The following is a 14,210-nucleotide window of genomic DNA, read 5'->3' as shown; positions in this document are numbered from 1 at the left end:
GGCTAATTAGAATATTGATAATTTGTTTATCTGCAGCGGCATTTAATCTTCTGTTTTGTCTCCCAGATTCGCATGCACTTTATTGTCATTTTGTAGCGCATGCGCTTTTGGGAGCTTTGGAAGAGCTTCTGCGCTAAAGCGGTTTTTCTTCTTTTTGTATTTTGGGAGTTGTTATTGACGGGCCGCTATTTGTTTTATTGTGCGGAATTAGCTCAATAAATTTAATATAAACAATTGAATATCGTCTTTAATTCGGTCGCTATCAAAACGCTGATCGCTCTACACCTTCTTTTCGCAGAAACTGAACCCAGCGCACCGCAACTACAGCGTGACGGAGAAAGAATGTTTAGCAGCCGTGCTGGCGGTGGAACGTTTTCGAGCCTACAATGGATCATGTCCGTCAAGAACCTGGCCGGAAGGATAGCGAGGTGGTCGTTCAAACTGCAACCATATCAGATGGCAGTCGAGCACTGTAAAGGATCAGAGAAAGTGGTGGCAGACACGCTCTCCAGGATGGTGGAAGCCGTCGAGGAACCAGAGGAAGACTGGATGCTCGGATTCCAAACCACGGAATTTGAATCTCAAGAGTACATGGAGTTAAAGCAGTTTCTCGAGGCGGAAAAGGATAGGATTCCTGATGTAAATATAGTGGATGGCTTCGTGTTCAAAAGGACAGAGTGTAAAAGCGCGGTGGAGTTGGAGGAGAACACCTGGAAGTTGTGGGTACCGGCCTCGCTGAGCGCGGCCATGATGGACCAGGCGCATTCCCCGCCGGATTAGGCTCATGGAGGGATGGCAAAGACCCTGCATCACTTAAGGCAGCGATTTTATTGGCCAAGAATGTTGGCTCAGGTTCGGGCTTTTGTGAGGGAATGTCGGACTCTTTCCATTATCATTTGACGCTAAAAAGCGTAAAATGCGTGGCCGATGTAAATAATCGGGGCAGGGCTGCCACCTAGGGGAGATAAAAGGGCGCAGGGCTGCCACCTAGTTCCGAGCAGGGAAATTTTGGGATAAGAGGGTTGATGACCTGGGACGGATCGGGTCTGGACGGTCCGATCCGAATGATTATGCCAGGGAAAGATTAAGGAGAAGGTGATTTGAAAGGCAGCGGTCAAGCGGTGCGGTCGTATATATATAAAATAAAATAAAAAAAAAAAGAAGAAAGACAAAAAAAAAATAAGTAACTTCTTCTTGTTTTGTGGCGTAAAGGAATTGTGATTTTGCCGTATCAAAAGAAATTGAAGGAGACATAGCGGGAACCAGGATCGGCAGGAAGCTAAGGTAAGAGATCGGTCAGGAAGGAGAGCCGTAATAAATGGGCTTCTTCATTCCAGGACCGTCCATACTCGCATCTCCTGGGGAAGAAGCCAGGCCGTGGAAAAAAAGCTAGGCCTGGCGTGTTTTTTTTTTGCGGAGTTTAAAAAATCTCAAAAATCAAAAACCCAACGGTCATTTGACCTCCCCCCCCCCCCCTTTTTTCCTTTCAATTTTGGCGCCGCAGTTTTTTTGGCGCCTTGCTAAGGATTAAAGCCGGACCTGAAATGTCTTGGTGAAGGGCGGCCGAAGGTGTTGATATGACCCACCGAGGACGGACCGCAGGCTAGGAGGCTCTTTTTTTCTATATATGACTGGTTGGCCATAATCCTGAGAATTGCCCCACCTTCTCGGGGCCGGAATCCACCCACGAAGGAAAGAAGCCTGGAAGAAAGCCGATCGTGATTAGAAATCCGATATACGTTAGAAGAGAACCGTTTTGCGCTATTGATTATTTATTTCTATTTTATAATTATTTATTATTTAATTTTAATACCTATTTATTTATGTGTTGGTGTATATGTATTTCATTGTTTTTTAATTATTCCGTTTTTTTTATTCTGGTTTGTTTTTTTTTATATTATATATATTTATTTTTTCTTTTTATTTGTACATTTAAATATGAGTTCCGATCGCGGCCGTAGAAGCTACCGGTTGACAATTTCCCAAGGAAATTAAATAAATTTCCTTTTTGTTTTGGCGGTAGTCCCTACGTCTAAGGAGAGCTCTCTTAGGTAGGGATATATCCCGGGTTTATAGACCCGGGCGGAAAGTGAGTTTGTTATAATATTATGATAGTTGCCGTATTATTATGAGTTAAGCGCAGAGCGAAAAAAAAGCGTCGGAATAAGAAAAAGTAAAGGATTAAGATAGAAAACTGATTATGCATAATTTGTATAGATTATTTAATAAAATTTTGAATGAAAGAATGAAGTCTGAGTAGAGGATAAAGTGGGGGTTAGGGATAGGACAATGGGAAAGTAGAAGGGGATTGAGAGGAAAGAATAGGGGCGGACGCAAGAAGTGCCAGCGTTCCGCTACGGAAGGGAGGGCACGCCCAACTACTCCATGTCAGCAGGAGTAGGATAGAGATCCCGTGTTGATCGGGTGAGGATGAGTGTTAAAAGTTTGTTTGTCTCGGTATGTTAGAATTTGATTTATTATTGTTAGCTGTCTATATGGGAAGGGTCAGGGAAACCACGTCCCTGGATGAGCTAGCCGGAGCCAGACCCATGCCGATTGGCTTACCGTCGGACCAGAAGTTGGTCTTAACAAAACAGTAAAATAATTGAAAATAAAGAAGTGCTTTGGTGTGTTCCGATTCCACCTAGGCGACGCTAATTTGACGGAAATACTTTGATGTGTGTTGAAATTTGTGTGTTCAAATATGCAAAAGTCACATTGACAATCTCTCGCCTGTTCGTTGTTATCTTGCCCTATCGATATTCTCATTCACTTCTTCTGTTCGTTGTTCGCTTGTCCTATCGATATTCTCGTTCACTTCCTTTCTGGCATTGAGAGCGTGTGGTTAATAAAAATCTAATTTTGCGTTATTGTTTGTTCATTGAGGTTAATTGAGATTAATTTTATTACTTATTTATTAACAAAAACAATAGTATGAAAGCCGTCTCATCTGTGTTCCACGTTGTTGGACATACAAGGTGCATTCCAAAGTAAACAGGACTTCCTGAATCGTACACCCCTGCTGACGACATCTATATGTCGACTGGTGCGAGAGATTGTGCCATTTATTTCAATGATTCAGTGAGAATTTCATGACATTTGTTTCATTAGAATTAAAACACTTTTTTTAAAACGCGTTTTTAGTATATTTTTGTTATCAGTGCGAACAATGAGCCGGATTTTTTAAAATTGGTACAACTTTTTCAAAACGTTTCAATTAATGAAATAATGCAATTCGATTCAATTGATTTCTTATCCCATAACATAGTGCCATAGCGAGTGATTCCAACTTTTTCCAATTGGTCGTGAGCATATAAATGAATATCAACATGTGGGCTAATCAAAATTCGGCATCACCAAAAATTGCACCGGATTTGTGAGTACATTCATTACAAATAAGCCGAAATCATCATTGAAATTCATGGAAAGAACATCTTCAAAACACAATACATTGCACTTTGACCGATAATTTTGTCCTAGGAACGGTTCACGATCCAACATCAAACATCATTCAATCATATTTTAACCAATCCCCGTGTTTACCCCTCCCTATGGCATCCTGCGGCTTCTTCCAAGAAGGTTTCAAAAGAAGAACCAGCTCAGCTGGGACTCCATCTTAAATTGCCGGTTGTCCCGCTAATTCAGCCACAGCGGAAAATTTTAATCGAAATTGCGTTCAGCTGAATCAACTCAGCGATTTCCGTGGCACACACCCTTTATTTATATTTTAAAATCAAAATCACATATTCGTTTCAAATTTTTTCATTATTTCGATTAATTGTAAACTTGTGTCACTCTTACGAACTAAAAAAATATTTATGAAGCGAGTTCATGTAGATAATTATACTCCCAAGTACTACAGCGGTAAGTGGTCTTGGGATACAAAAAAAGACAGCCTTCATTTTGAGCCTCATAGTGATCTTGAGGATGCGCGTGAGCGCTACATAATTACAAATGGGTATAAGTTTCTACGAACAATCAATCAAGAGGAAGAGCTGATCTTCCGACAAGCGTATGTTAGAGACGACAGCACCTATGACTGCGACACAGTAGTTATCAATGACATACGTGATCTGGTGCTTTTTCTTATGCCTAGTGAATTTCTTACCCACCGGTTTGTGGAGTTCATGCACCGTCCAGCAGTCCACCGATTGATTCATGCTCTAATAATATATTTTGAGTACTTTCTTCGCCTTGTTGAGTTTGTACTCATACGAAGGGATGAACTAGCCGGACAAATACAGAGTCAGCAAACAATTGAAATGAAAAAGACATTTTCGATCTATTTAAGCCAATATAGAATTTTGGTTGCACGCAACTATAGTGTTATTTTAAAAGGAGAAGGAGACATGGCAGATTATTATCACTTAAAAGAGATAGTAAACATTTCGGATACTGGTAGAGACAAAATTTTCCATGAACAATTTCTGGCTGTAATTACTCAGATGGTTTGGATATGTATGCATCGCCGTGCTTACAACATTATTGAAATGGAAATGAATCGGCTTTTTCGTTCTGACCACTTTGTTATGGCAAGACCTGAATACCTAAGATTTACTCCAGCAGAAAGAAGTTTACTTTATGGCGGTAATAATAAGATTGTTAACTATCGAACTCAGGTGTCCCCTCTTATTCAAGAACTGGAGCATGTTTCAGATGAGGATATGCCTATATTATGGATAGGGGAACGAAAGTATCGCGGGACGGATGTAAGAATAGCCGAAATGGAACTAGAGTACATTGTACCCGGTCCTCAACTACGCATGATTGATGTAGCTCATGGCATACTAGGACACCCCAAGCGTCTTTACAACACCATTCTTGACTTGGACTGGCCAACTGTTCGCTATTCCAACTTCTCTATTCAATACGATCCTTATCACATAGTAAGGCAGCCTCATTTGGATATCCCGAAAATTGATGCTGATAGAATGAGGAAGATGAACGACCACTATGAACACTTTTATAAGGTATATCGCATCTATGAGCCGCATAGCATGCAGATTCTGAACAAGTGGCTTAAACGGGACAAATTAATTCAGTTTTACCGATCCGGAGGTCTACTCCTTACTAATGTAGTATCACGATGCGAGAAAGAGCTCTCTTGTTCAACTTCAGGTCCCAAGGTTGATCAAATTATCTCCAGCTACTTCAAAGTCAAATCACGGCTGCGAAAGGGGTCACCTTACGCGGAGGACAATGTCAGCATTACGACTTCCAGAATAGGGGGCTTCTCTTCACCACGCCAAAAAAAGGGTCCCACGGACTACTTTTTCGATTAATCGACATGAATTACCGACAAAATATAAATGCACTAAAATAGTTTCTAATTGGAGCACGATTTGAGTTAAAATATTTGGGCCATAGAAAACACAAATTTTAAGTTAATATGAAAAATACGACATGAATTTCTCTAGCATGTATAATTATTGTAAAAGGTGAAATAAACAAATATAATATATAGTGTTAAAGTGTTGAGCGATTTAAAAACGAAACCTTCGCAAATGCTTTACAAACTTATAAGTCCCATAAATAGTCCCTGATCTCAGAATCAGCACGGGCACGCGCATTTTCAAAGATGACGTATGCCTGGGCCGGGTACAGGATCACCTGTAAGGGTTTTGGTGTCGCAGTTATTAAAACTGGTGGTATAACTTGGTGCGATGGCATAGAGAGCTTACTAGACAATTGCTCGTGTACACTGAGCCTTTGGAGTGGTCAGAGATATGAGCGCCTGCATAATTGTCGGATGAGCAGGCTAAAGATTAAATGCCACAAGCACATGAGGTCGTGAACCCGGCACACTTAGCGTGTACAACTTTTTCACAGAGCCAGCGGTGGATGGTAGGCTGGGATGAAGAGAGCGATTCGTTAACATCCTTGGAGAATTGGACGCTACCAACTTTAAACTCTTAAAGTTAAATGTGACTCTGCGGTCGTCTTACTGATACTTCGCATACTGATACTTCTATAAGTATGGGGAAATGATAAGAAAGCAGATCAACTGCAGAGTAGTTGAGAAGTCTGTCACAGATGTAGTGGTACGCAGTGGTACGCAGTGTAACGCAGACGGTTGTTATATATTACATTAGGCGTAAGAGTTCTCTCTTTCTAAAGGACTACATTTGCCCTATCGTTTTATGAGTATCTGAAGTCAGCCATGGCACTAATCCATTTTGTAGCAACCGAACTCGGAAATGTCGTGCTTCCTTTTTAACCAAACTGTCAACCTGCGCGGATGTATTTCTGCCATATATATCCGGCAAAGATACACGATAAAGGTGTACACCGAACTCTCAGGGGTAAGTCCAAGTCTGTGGGGTGAAGTACGGGTTCAGAAGCCCTCATTCAGACGTTTATTTTTTTATAGGGGACGGCAGTTTTTATAAACCATTGTCGAGTACCCCAGCTTTAGAGCCGAAAGAGGCGATCATAGAAGCACAAATTGCTGCCCTAAGAGGGTAGCTGAATCCGACCCTGTGAAGCTTTGCAGTTTTGTTTTCCATGTCTTATGATCGCCACAGAGAAAAGAGTAGGCGAAGAATATTGTTTGGTTCAGTCTGCGCGTTGCTGACAGACAGCTCGGAGTGAATTTCTCCTAAACCAATACGTCCAGGTCCCTTGCGATGATGACTAAGGGGACATCCCTCCTTATTAACAAGAGTCGGTTATATAAAAAATTTAAATTAATCTACAATAAAATATGACATAAAGTTAAAAGGTAAAAGAAAAGCCCGAATACCTACTTTATAGCCCCACTACCGAATAAAAAGTTAAAATCTACGTTAAATGTTAAAAGAAAACCCCAGAAAAGCAAAGCCGCCGGAAAGTAATTTGGCCGGCAATAATTTCATGCGCTAGCGTTTGTCTCGCTCTCTCGCGGGATCTCTCGGCCGCTCCGCAGCATCAAGCGTTGAGCCGCGCTCCCGCGTCATTCTTCTAATTCGGTCGTCAACCCTACTCAGTCACATATGTACATATATCATTTGCAGAAACCCCATAAAATTTAAATAAATTGTATCAATATCTATATATCGAACTGTGCTTGTTTTTATTAAAGCCAATAACTAGAACACAAAAAATAAAGCTCCCGAAACTAAACATTTGGTGACCCCGACGTGATCGTGTTACTTGTTAAATTATTTTCCGCTGTAAAAAATATATAAACATAAACAAAATTGGAATGGAAATTAAGAAACATTATTCGGTTTGTGATTTGAGCGCGAAATGCAGGGTGGGCCAATTAAAAATCACCTTTTAAAATGGCTATAAAATGAAAACGCGTCAATATTTTTCAATTCTGATTTTTTATTTTTTTATGGTGAAACACAACATCATTCATGTGGCTGCCGCAGTAGTCGCTGCGATCAGACAAATTTTCGACGACATTCTCGATGCTGTATCAGCGTCTTTGGAAGTAAAATTTTACCATTTCCCAGCGTTGTTCGTTCGAGAAGCGTTCCATTTCGTGAACCTGAGTTGATATACTGAACCACTATTAATATGCTACTGACTGATGTGGTGACGTTCTCAAAATAACTATTAGTTCAAAAAGTGACCGCTACGTGGCCCATCCTGTATTAGCATCTCACATACATACATACGCCGTACGAGTGCTACAATCGCTCATACATATAGAAGTTGCACAGTGGGTCGTGAGCTGACAATAAATAAACGAACTAAACGAACTTCGATTGTGCCTCTCCTGGACGAAAAGAATTCCTGAGCCAAAGTCCAGTTGTCCTTTTTGAGGATCTCAAGGATTGCTGTCCTCCTTGAAAGCAGTGGAGAAATTTTGGTAGGCGATGATAAATGTGCGGCTTAGCGAATTGGAAGGCATTTCAAGGCACACAAGGAACTGGCCGTGCTGGATGTTTCTGAACTCAGGAGCGATCTGCGCTTCAACTTCAACGATGCGGCGAGGGAGGCCCGATTCATCCTGGACCCGGAGATTATGCGGCGCTCCAGTTTGTTGCCGGCGAGTTCGACGCTGATCAACGGTACTGCTGCCTACAATTTTGATGCGTCGTTCGGCAGATCTTTCCAGGCTTTGCCGCCACTGCCACTTCCCACTTTTAGAAGAAGTTATGCGGAGTGGCTTAAATTTCGGTCACAATTCTCGACCATGGTGGACACAAACCCATTCATATGTCGGGTCGAGAAGCTTCAACGGTTGCGGTCCTGCATTCGTGAATCTGCCTTGGAGCCCTTTCGATCGTTGGAGCTCACGGACAACAATTATGACGTCGCATTGGAGCTGCTAAAGAAAAGGTTTACTAATCGCTGGCTTATTTTTCAAGCTCATGTTAATGAGGTAATGCATCTGAGGGCCTTAGAATCTGCATCGGCTACGAGGCTGCGCATGCTGACTTGCACAGAAAACCCATCTGTAGAGAACCCTGCGCCTCCTATACCGGATACAGAAACCGGAGACCTTATCTTCCTTAGCTGCAGCTGGTCTAGATGCACCTGCGAGCCAGAATCGAGCAGCGCTCGGCAGGGCAGTAGAACTCCGTAGCGGTTCCTAACCAGAATATAGGCTAGTGGCTAGCAACAACCTGAACCAGAAACAGCGTCGCTAGATGTGGAAACCTCGGGGGAGGGGTGTTGGCCTTGAGCTGACCAAAATGCAGCAGACTGTGATGTCTGCGTCCACACGCACGACAGCATTGACGCATTGCAATGCCGAGATAGGGCCAGATCCAAGGCACTTGCTTAAGAGCGACAAGCTTAAAAACCTTGGGCAGGAGTTTATGACGTGAGAATGGCCATCACAGATCATGCATGCGGAAGAGTTTGTGATCACAAATGCAAACTTACCTGGATGAAGAGATCTACGTCGTCCTACCACAAATTTTGGTGCATGTGATGACGCCGGCATCTTTAATCAAGAAAACAGGCGATGGACTCCCAAATTGGAATGGAATCCAAGGAATCCGAGTAGCTAGCAATCTGCTTCGTTGTGCTCATCCTTGACAGGGTTATATGCAAATTAAATTCGCGAAGCCTCGTCGCCGATGCAGATTCTATGGCCCTCATATGCATTATTTCATTAACATAAGCTTGAAAAAACAGCCTGCGATTAGTAAACCTATTGTTTAGCAGCTCCAATGCGACGTCATAATTTTTGTTCGTGAGCTCCAACGATCGAACAGTCTCCAAGGCAGATTCACGATGGAAGGACCGCAACGGTTGAAACTACTCGACCCGACATATAAATGGGTTTGTCCACCATGGTCGAGAATAGTGGCCGAAATTCAAGCCACTCTGCATAACATCCACTAAAAGTGAGTAAAGGAAGTGGCTGCAAAGCCTGGGAAGATCTGCCGAACGCCGCATCCAAATTGGTGGCAGCAGTACCGTTGATCAGAGTCAAACTCGCCAGCAACAAACTGGAGCGCCGCATAAACTCCTGGTCCAAGATGAATATTTTGTTAAATTAAGCACAATCGCGTCGGGATCACCAAATGTTCAGTTAACGAGCATTTTCGGGAGCTTTATTTTTGTGTTCTTAATATTGGCTTTAATAAAAACAAGCACAATTCGATTTATAGATATTAATACAATTTATTTAATTGTTTTGGCATTTCTATAAATGATATATGTAGAAGGGAGGGATCAAACGCTAGCGCATGGCGGTAGATGCAGGTGGCCGATCGAATGCACAAGAGCGGGCGACGAGAATAAAGTGGGACCCTCGAACAAAAATATAAAAGAAAGTGACGTCACGAATTCAATAAATTATTGCCGGCCAAACTTCTTTCCGGGCTGCTTGACCCGACACCGAGCCTTTTCGGAGCTGGAGAGAGCTGCCGCTTCTTCCTCGCTTATAACCCTATTATCCAATAGAAGAGAAAGAATAACTAAAAGTTCATTCCCCTTAGTTTCAGGAGCGGAAAGTGTAATAAAAAACTTTGGCAACCCGAATTGTCGAATCATGGCGATCACTTTCTTTTTCAAAGCCTCCCAATAAGCTGGTTCAGACCGTAAGCCTTTCAGGATGTGGTAGCCATTGTTGCACAAATCTATTTACAAAAGACTCATCTCGCAGATTACCAGCGGTAACTGCTCCACATTTTTTGCGTAAATCAATGGAAATAGAATTTTGTATACGCTGCATTTCGTAAAATTTATACATATATAATACTTTAGGAACCATAGCGCAAAGATGGTCATTAAAAAGGATTTGGGATCTGGATTTTTTCGCATAGGTTGTATTTTCTCCGCAAGAAATAGTTGGAAATTAAAGTTCTTCTGCTTGTTGGGCGGCGACCTTCTCCCGGTGCTAATGCTATGCGTTGAATTGCAGTGTCATTATTTTCCAATAATGTTTCATGGCCTCCGGGACTTAAATTGTCTTCAAGCTCTGCAGCATTTTGGGATAGGTGCTGCTGCTGAAGAAGTGCCTCTACCGCTTTCCGATCAGATTCATCCGCAATAAAAGGAAATTCATTACTCTCTTGAAGTTGTGCTAGCCATGACTCGTTAAGTGAAATGTTGTGCTTTCTGTAGAGCTCGGTATTCACTAAGTTCCTTACAGCTTCAATGACCCGAGCGGGTCGTATAGTTTCAGTCATGAAATTGTGAGCGTACTCTAGCCTCCTTTTTAAATGGACTTGGACGACATAAATAGAGTCGAAAGAGCACGGAAGCGCTATCACAAAGTCAGGAACTGAAATTGGAACGTTCTCTACTGCGCCTCAGATACCGCATTGCCTTTCATAGCCGAATAATCCTCATGAAAGGAATTCTCGGTGAAATATGGCGCTCTTTGATGCAGGTGAGTCCATTTAAGCACTTGGGGATTTTTGGAAAGTCAAAACCATTTGAAAGCCAGATTGATGGGAGTTTGCCTAAAGAGATGGCACGACGGCAGGTGTTGCAAAAATTATATTTGCCGGACAGACTGGGAAACTTTCTCGACAAATAGAAAGCGTTGCCAACGTTTAGGAAGGGAAATTTAGAAGAGATCGCCAGTAAGAAAGATCCCTCGCCGATTATTAATAATTCCTTCAATTTACTGATTAATACCTTCTCGATATAATATTTTCTGAAATTCAATTTTATTAACTTTACATAAAGAATTTAAAACTTTATTAGGACCTTCAGGACATAATGGTTCAACATTTATTCGCCGATCAAAACCTGTGACGCTGTAGGGCACGTTCCTGATCCATCTCATCCTCCGAAAGTTGTGCTCTTCCGTCCATATTCCTTTGTGACTGCCTTTGGGAGGCATCCCGTTCTCGCTGCCAGTCTTCCGGATTCCTTCGTCGTTGTCGGTGTTCCTCAGTGTTTCTCTCCTGTTCCCTTGCATATGCCTCTGAATCCTGCCGATGATCAGCGCGCGCTGCGGCATCCCGAATCCGTTTAAGAAATCGGTATTCCGGATCGGTCCTCCGAGCGGCATGGTCAGCAGTATTTTGTACCTGCTCTCGTCGGCGCTCCTCGGGGTCCTCTCGGCGGATCGCGTGTTCCTCCATATCCCGAATCCGTTTGGGGATTCGATAGTCCGGATCGGCCCTCCGATAGCGTGGTCAGCAGTATTTTTTACCTGCTCTAGTCGGCGCTCTTTGGAGTCCTCTCGGCGGATCGGGTGTGCCTCCATATCCAGAATCCGTTCGGGAATTTGATAGTCCGGAATGGTCCTTCGAGTCGCATGGTCAGCAGTGCTCCTCGGGGTCCTCTCGGCGGGAGTAATTCTGGGTTATGGTCGCGAACATTGGCGATGTGCTGAGAATTCCACACCCTTACTTGTGAACTATTTTGTTCATAGCGAGCCCTGCTTGGATTTAAAGCAGCTTGTCGGCGTAGCTCCTGTGATAATCGTGAAACACGTGGTATCTTTTTTCCGTGCTAGTTGAAAAATTATAAATTATGAAAATGGACAATTGTGGAAATTAATTATTTGGAAACGTAAATAATATGAAATGATATGAAATGATAGGAAATAAGAATAATGGGTGATTAGACTTAGCAAATTTTTGTTTCAAATGTAATTTGAAAACTATTTTTGAAACACACTTACACTTTTTATCACTTTTATACAGACGTTTTTTCATGGCAATGTTTTATATCTGCCTGATCTACATGTTGTCCAATTTCGGGGTTATAAATATTTGCAGTCAAAATTTGTTTCCAACTCAACCAATCAGAAATAACCTACTATCTGTTATTATAGGTGCCAAAGTTCCGTTGTATGTTACGGTTCGTACCCATGATACCTGTTATGCAATTTGCCCCTTGCACGTGTCCTTGCAATGATCCTTGCACTTATTCATTGAAGCAAGGGAATGGGATTTATCCCCTATAAATAATATATATTTAATAAAAAATAATATATATTTAATAAATAATATATAATTAAATATTATATAGAAATTATAGTTTCTATATAATAAAAACCCCTTTATCTAAAATTTTAAGGGCTGTAGACCCTAAATGAAATGTAGTTAAATTTTATGTAAACCTACAAAATCCCATTATTCGATATCAATATTTTGAAAGTGTCACGTGAAACCCTACTATGGGTGTGTTTGACTGAATGGGCTAAAATGCTTTTTTTTTTTTTCTTTTAATGGTTGATGATATGAAAAATTTTGCCATATGAACTTTTTAGAAAATTCTGCGTTTCCTTTCTTGTTTTCTTATTGAAAACAGTAGATCATACCATGTTTTAATTTTGGATTTAAGGGAAAACTCGAAATAATTCCATCCATCCATCTTTTTCCCAATATCACTTACGTTGATAAGCTTTTTCTGGACTAGATTTACCATTTCTTCATCGGCCTGTATAGATTAAGTCTGGGATTTCTTCTGGGGTGGCTGATTTCGCGGCAGGTTGCTAAGTGCAGGTTAGTTTGGCTTGTTTTGTGTTTTCTAGAAAGTACAAAGGTTTGTAAATTTTTTAAGAGCGAGTTGGTCTCCTAAAAGTTTTGTTTGGAATTGATTTAGGTGCGTTTCAGCAGGGTTTTTTTGAGATTTGTCGGAAAGAGTTTCGTCTATTGGGAGAATGGTAAGCTGTGGAAGGATGGTGGCCTGCACACTTGAGGCAACCTAAATACCGGTGGCTGAAATTTTTTATGTCGCCATAACGTTTGCAACGGTGGCACAAAAAAGTGGAAGAGTCCTTATCCTTTTGCTGCAGGTGAATGACGATTTCGGGAGGCTCTCAGGCTATTGTAGGTAGGGGTCCGTTTTGCATTTTACTGAACTTTGGCCAGTACCAACTATCTCGTAATGGCTACTTGAATTTATCAAGATTGGATTTAAAACAATGGGGCTAGCGTGCGCATCCAGATTAGAGTCAAAGAAATCCATGTGACTCCTTTATTATTGTCAATAGAAGTTATAGAACTACAGATGGATATAGGCGATGAATCGGTGTTAAGGTTAGGTGGGTCATCTTCAGAGCTGGTATTTGTTTGCAAATGGCCGCCATATTCACACGCACAAAGTAGGTTTGGTTTTGTTAACTTGGGTACGGAACTGAATCCTTAAATTTTTTGGATTAAAGCAAACAGAATATGATACTCACAAAGGCCACCCAAATATGCGGTGTTTGCCGTTTGTTCACGAGCATCCGGTTAAAAGCTATATAAGTAATTTCCCCTGTGGTCAGCAAGACCGGATTATTCTAGGTAACTACTTCCTCCTTAAGACGTCACTCCTTGGCGTCGCATTAGGGCGCAAGATACGATTGATGGAATTAAATTAATTTTTGGTCCGTGGAGAAAATGTCTATCTCAGTTGTTTCTCAGAACAGTACGAAAGTGTGTCAGTGTCTGCGCATGATTGCGCGTCTAACTCTTCTATATCGATACTTGTTGACATTAAGGGCACTCTCGTTAGGGGCGTAATTAAGTTTCCTTGGCAACAATGTCCTTGATTTCATTGATATTGCACAATTTCTTTTGTTGCTTTTCACTGAATTGGGCACTTTGCGATTTATGTCTACTGATGCAACCATTTCCCCCCTTTAGGATGTCATTAATGGGGTTCGCTATTGACTCGAAGCCCTTGTGAAGCATATATAGAAGCTTGGTAGGCCAAGGAATGACCGTACCTCAAAAACATTTTTCGGCTTTGGAAATTCATTAATGGCAATAAACCCCAAGAAGTTTTCGCTAATCTTGAAGAAGTTTTTTACCGATACCTTTATGTTAGAGTCGCAAATGATCTTTAGAATTTAAAAGTAGCAAAATTTGCAA

The 14,210-nt window shown here is 41.6% G+C and overlaps 1 protein-coding gene across 1 annotated transcript; it reads left to right on the top strand.

The window, feature by feature from the left end:
• Positions 1-3,751: 3,751 nt before the first annotated feature.
• On the top strand, positions 3,752-5,461 carry LOC6503365 (protein phosphatase 1 regulatory subunit 36). Its single transcript, XM_001967613.4, has one exon. It carries the CDS (start codon positions 3,819-3,821, stop codon positions 5,280-5,282), a length of 1,464 nt encoding a protein of 487 aa, XP_001967649.1. The 5' UTR covers positions 3,752-3,818; the 3' UTR covers positions 5,283-5,461.
• Positions 5,462-14,210: the final 8,749 nt, after the last annotated feature.

The sequence above is a fragment of the Drosophila ananassae genome (genome assembly GCF_017639315.1).
Source record: "Drosophila ananassae strain 14024-0371.13 chromosome Y unlocalized genomic scaffold, ASM1763931v2 tig00000144, whole genome shotgun sequence".
Lineage (NCBI taxonomy): Eukaryota > Metazoa > Arthropoda > Insecta > Diptera > Drosophilidae > Drosophila > Drosophila ananassae.
The sequence above is the reverse complement of the archived record's forward strand: the minus strand, read 5'-3'. Positions and strand labels throughout refer to the sequence as shown.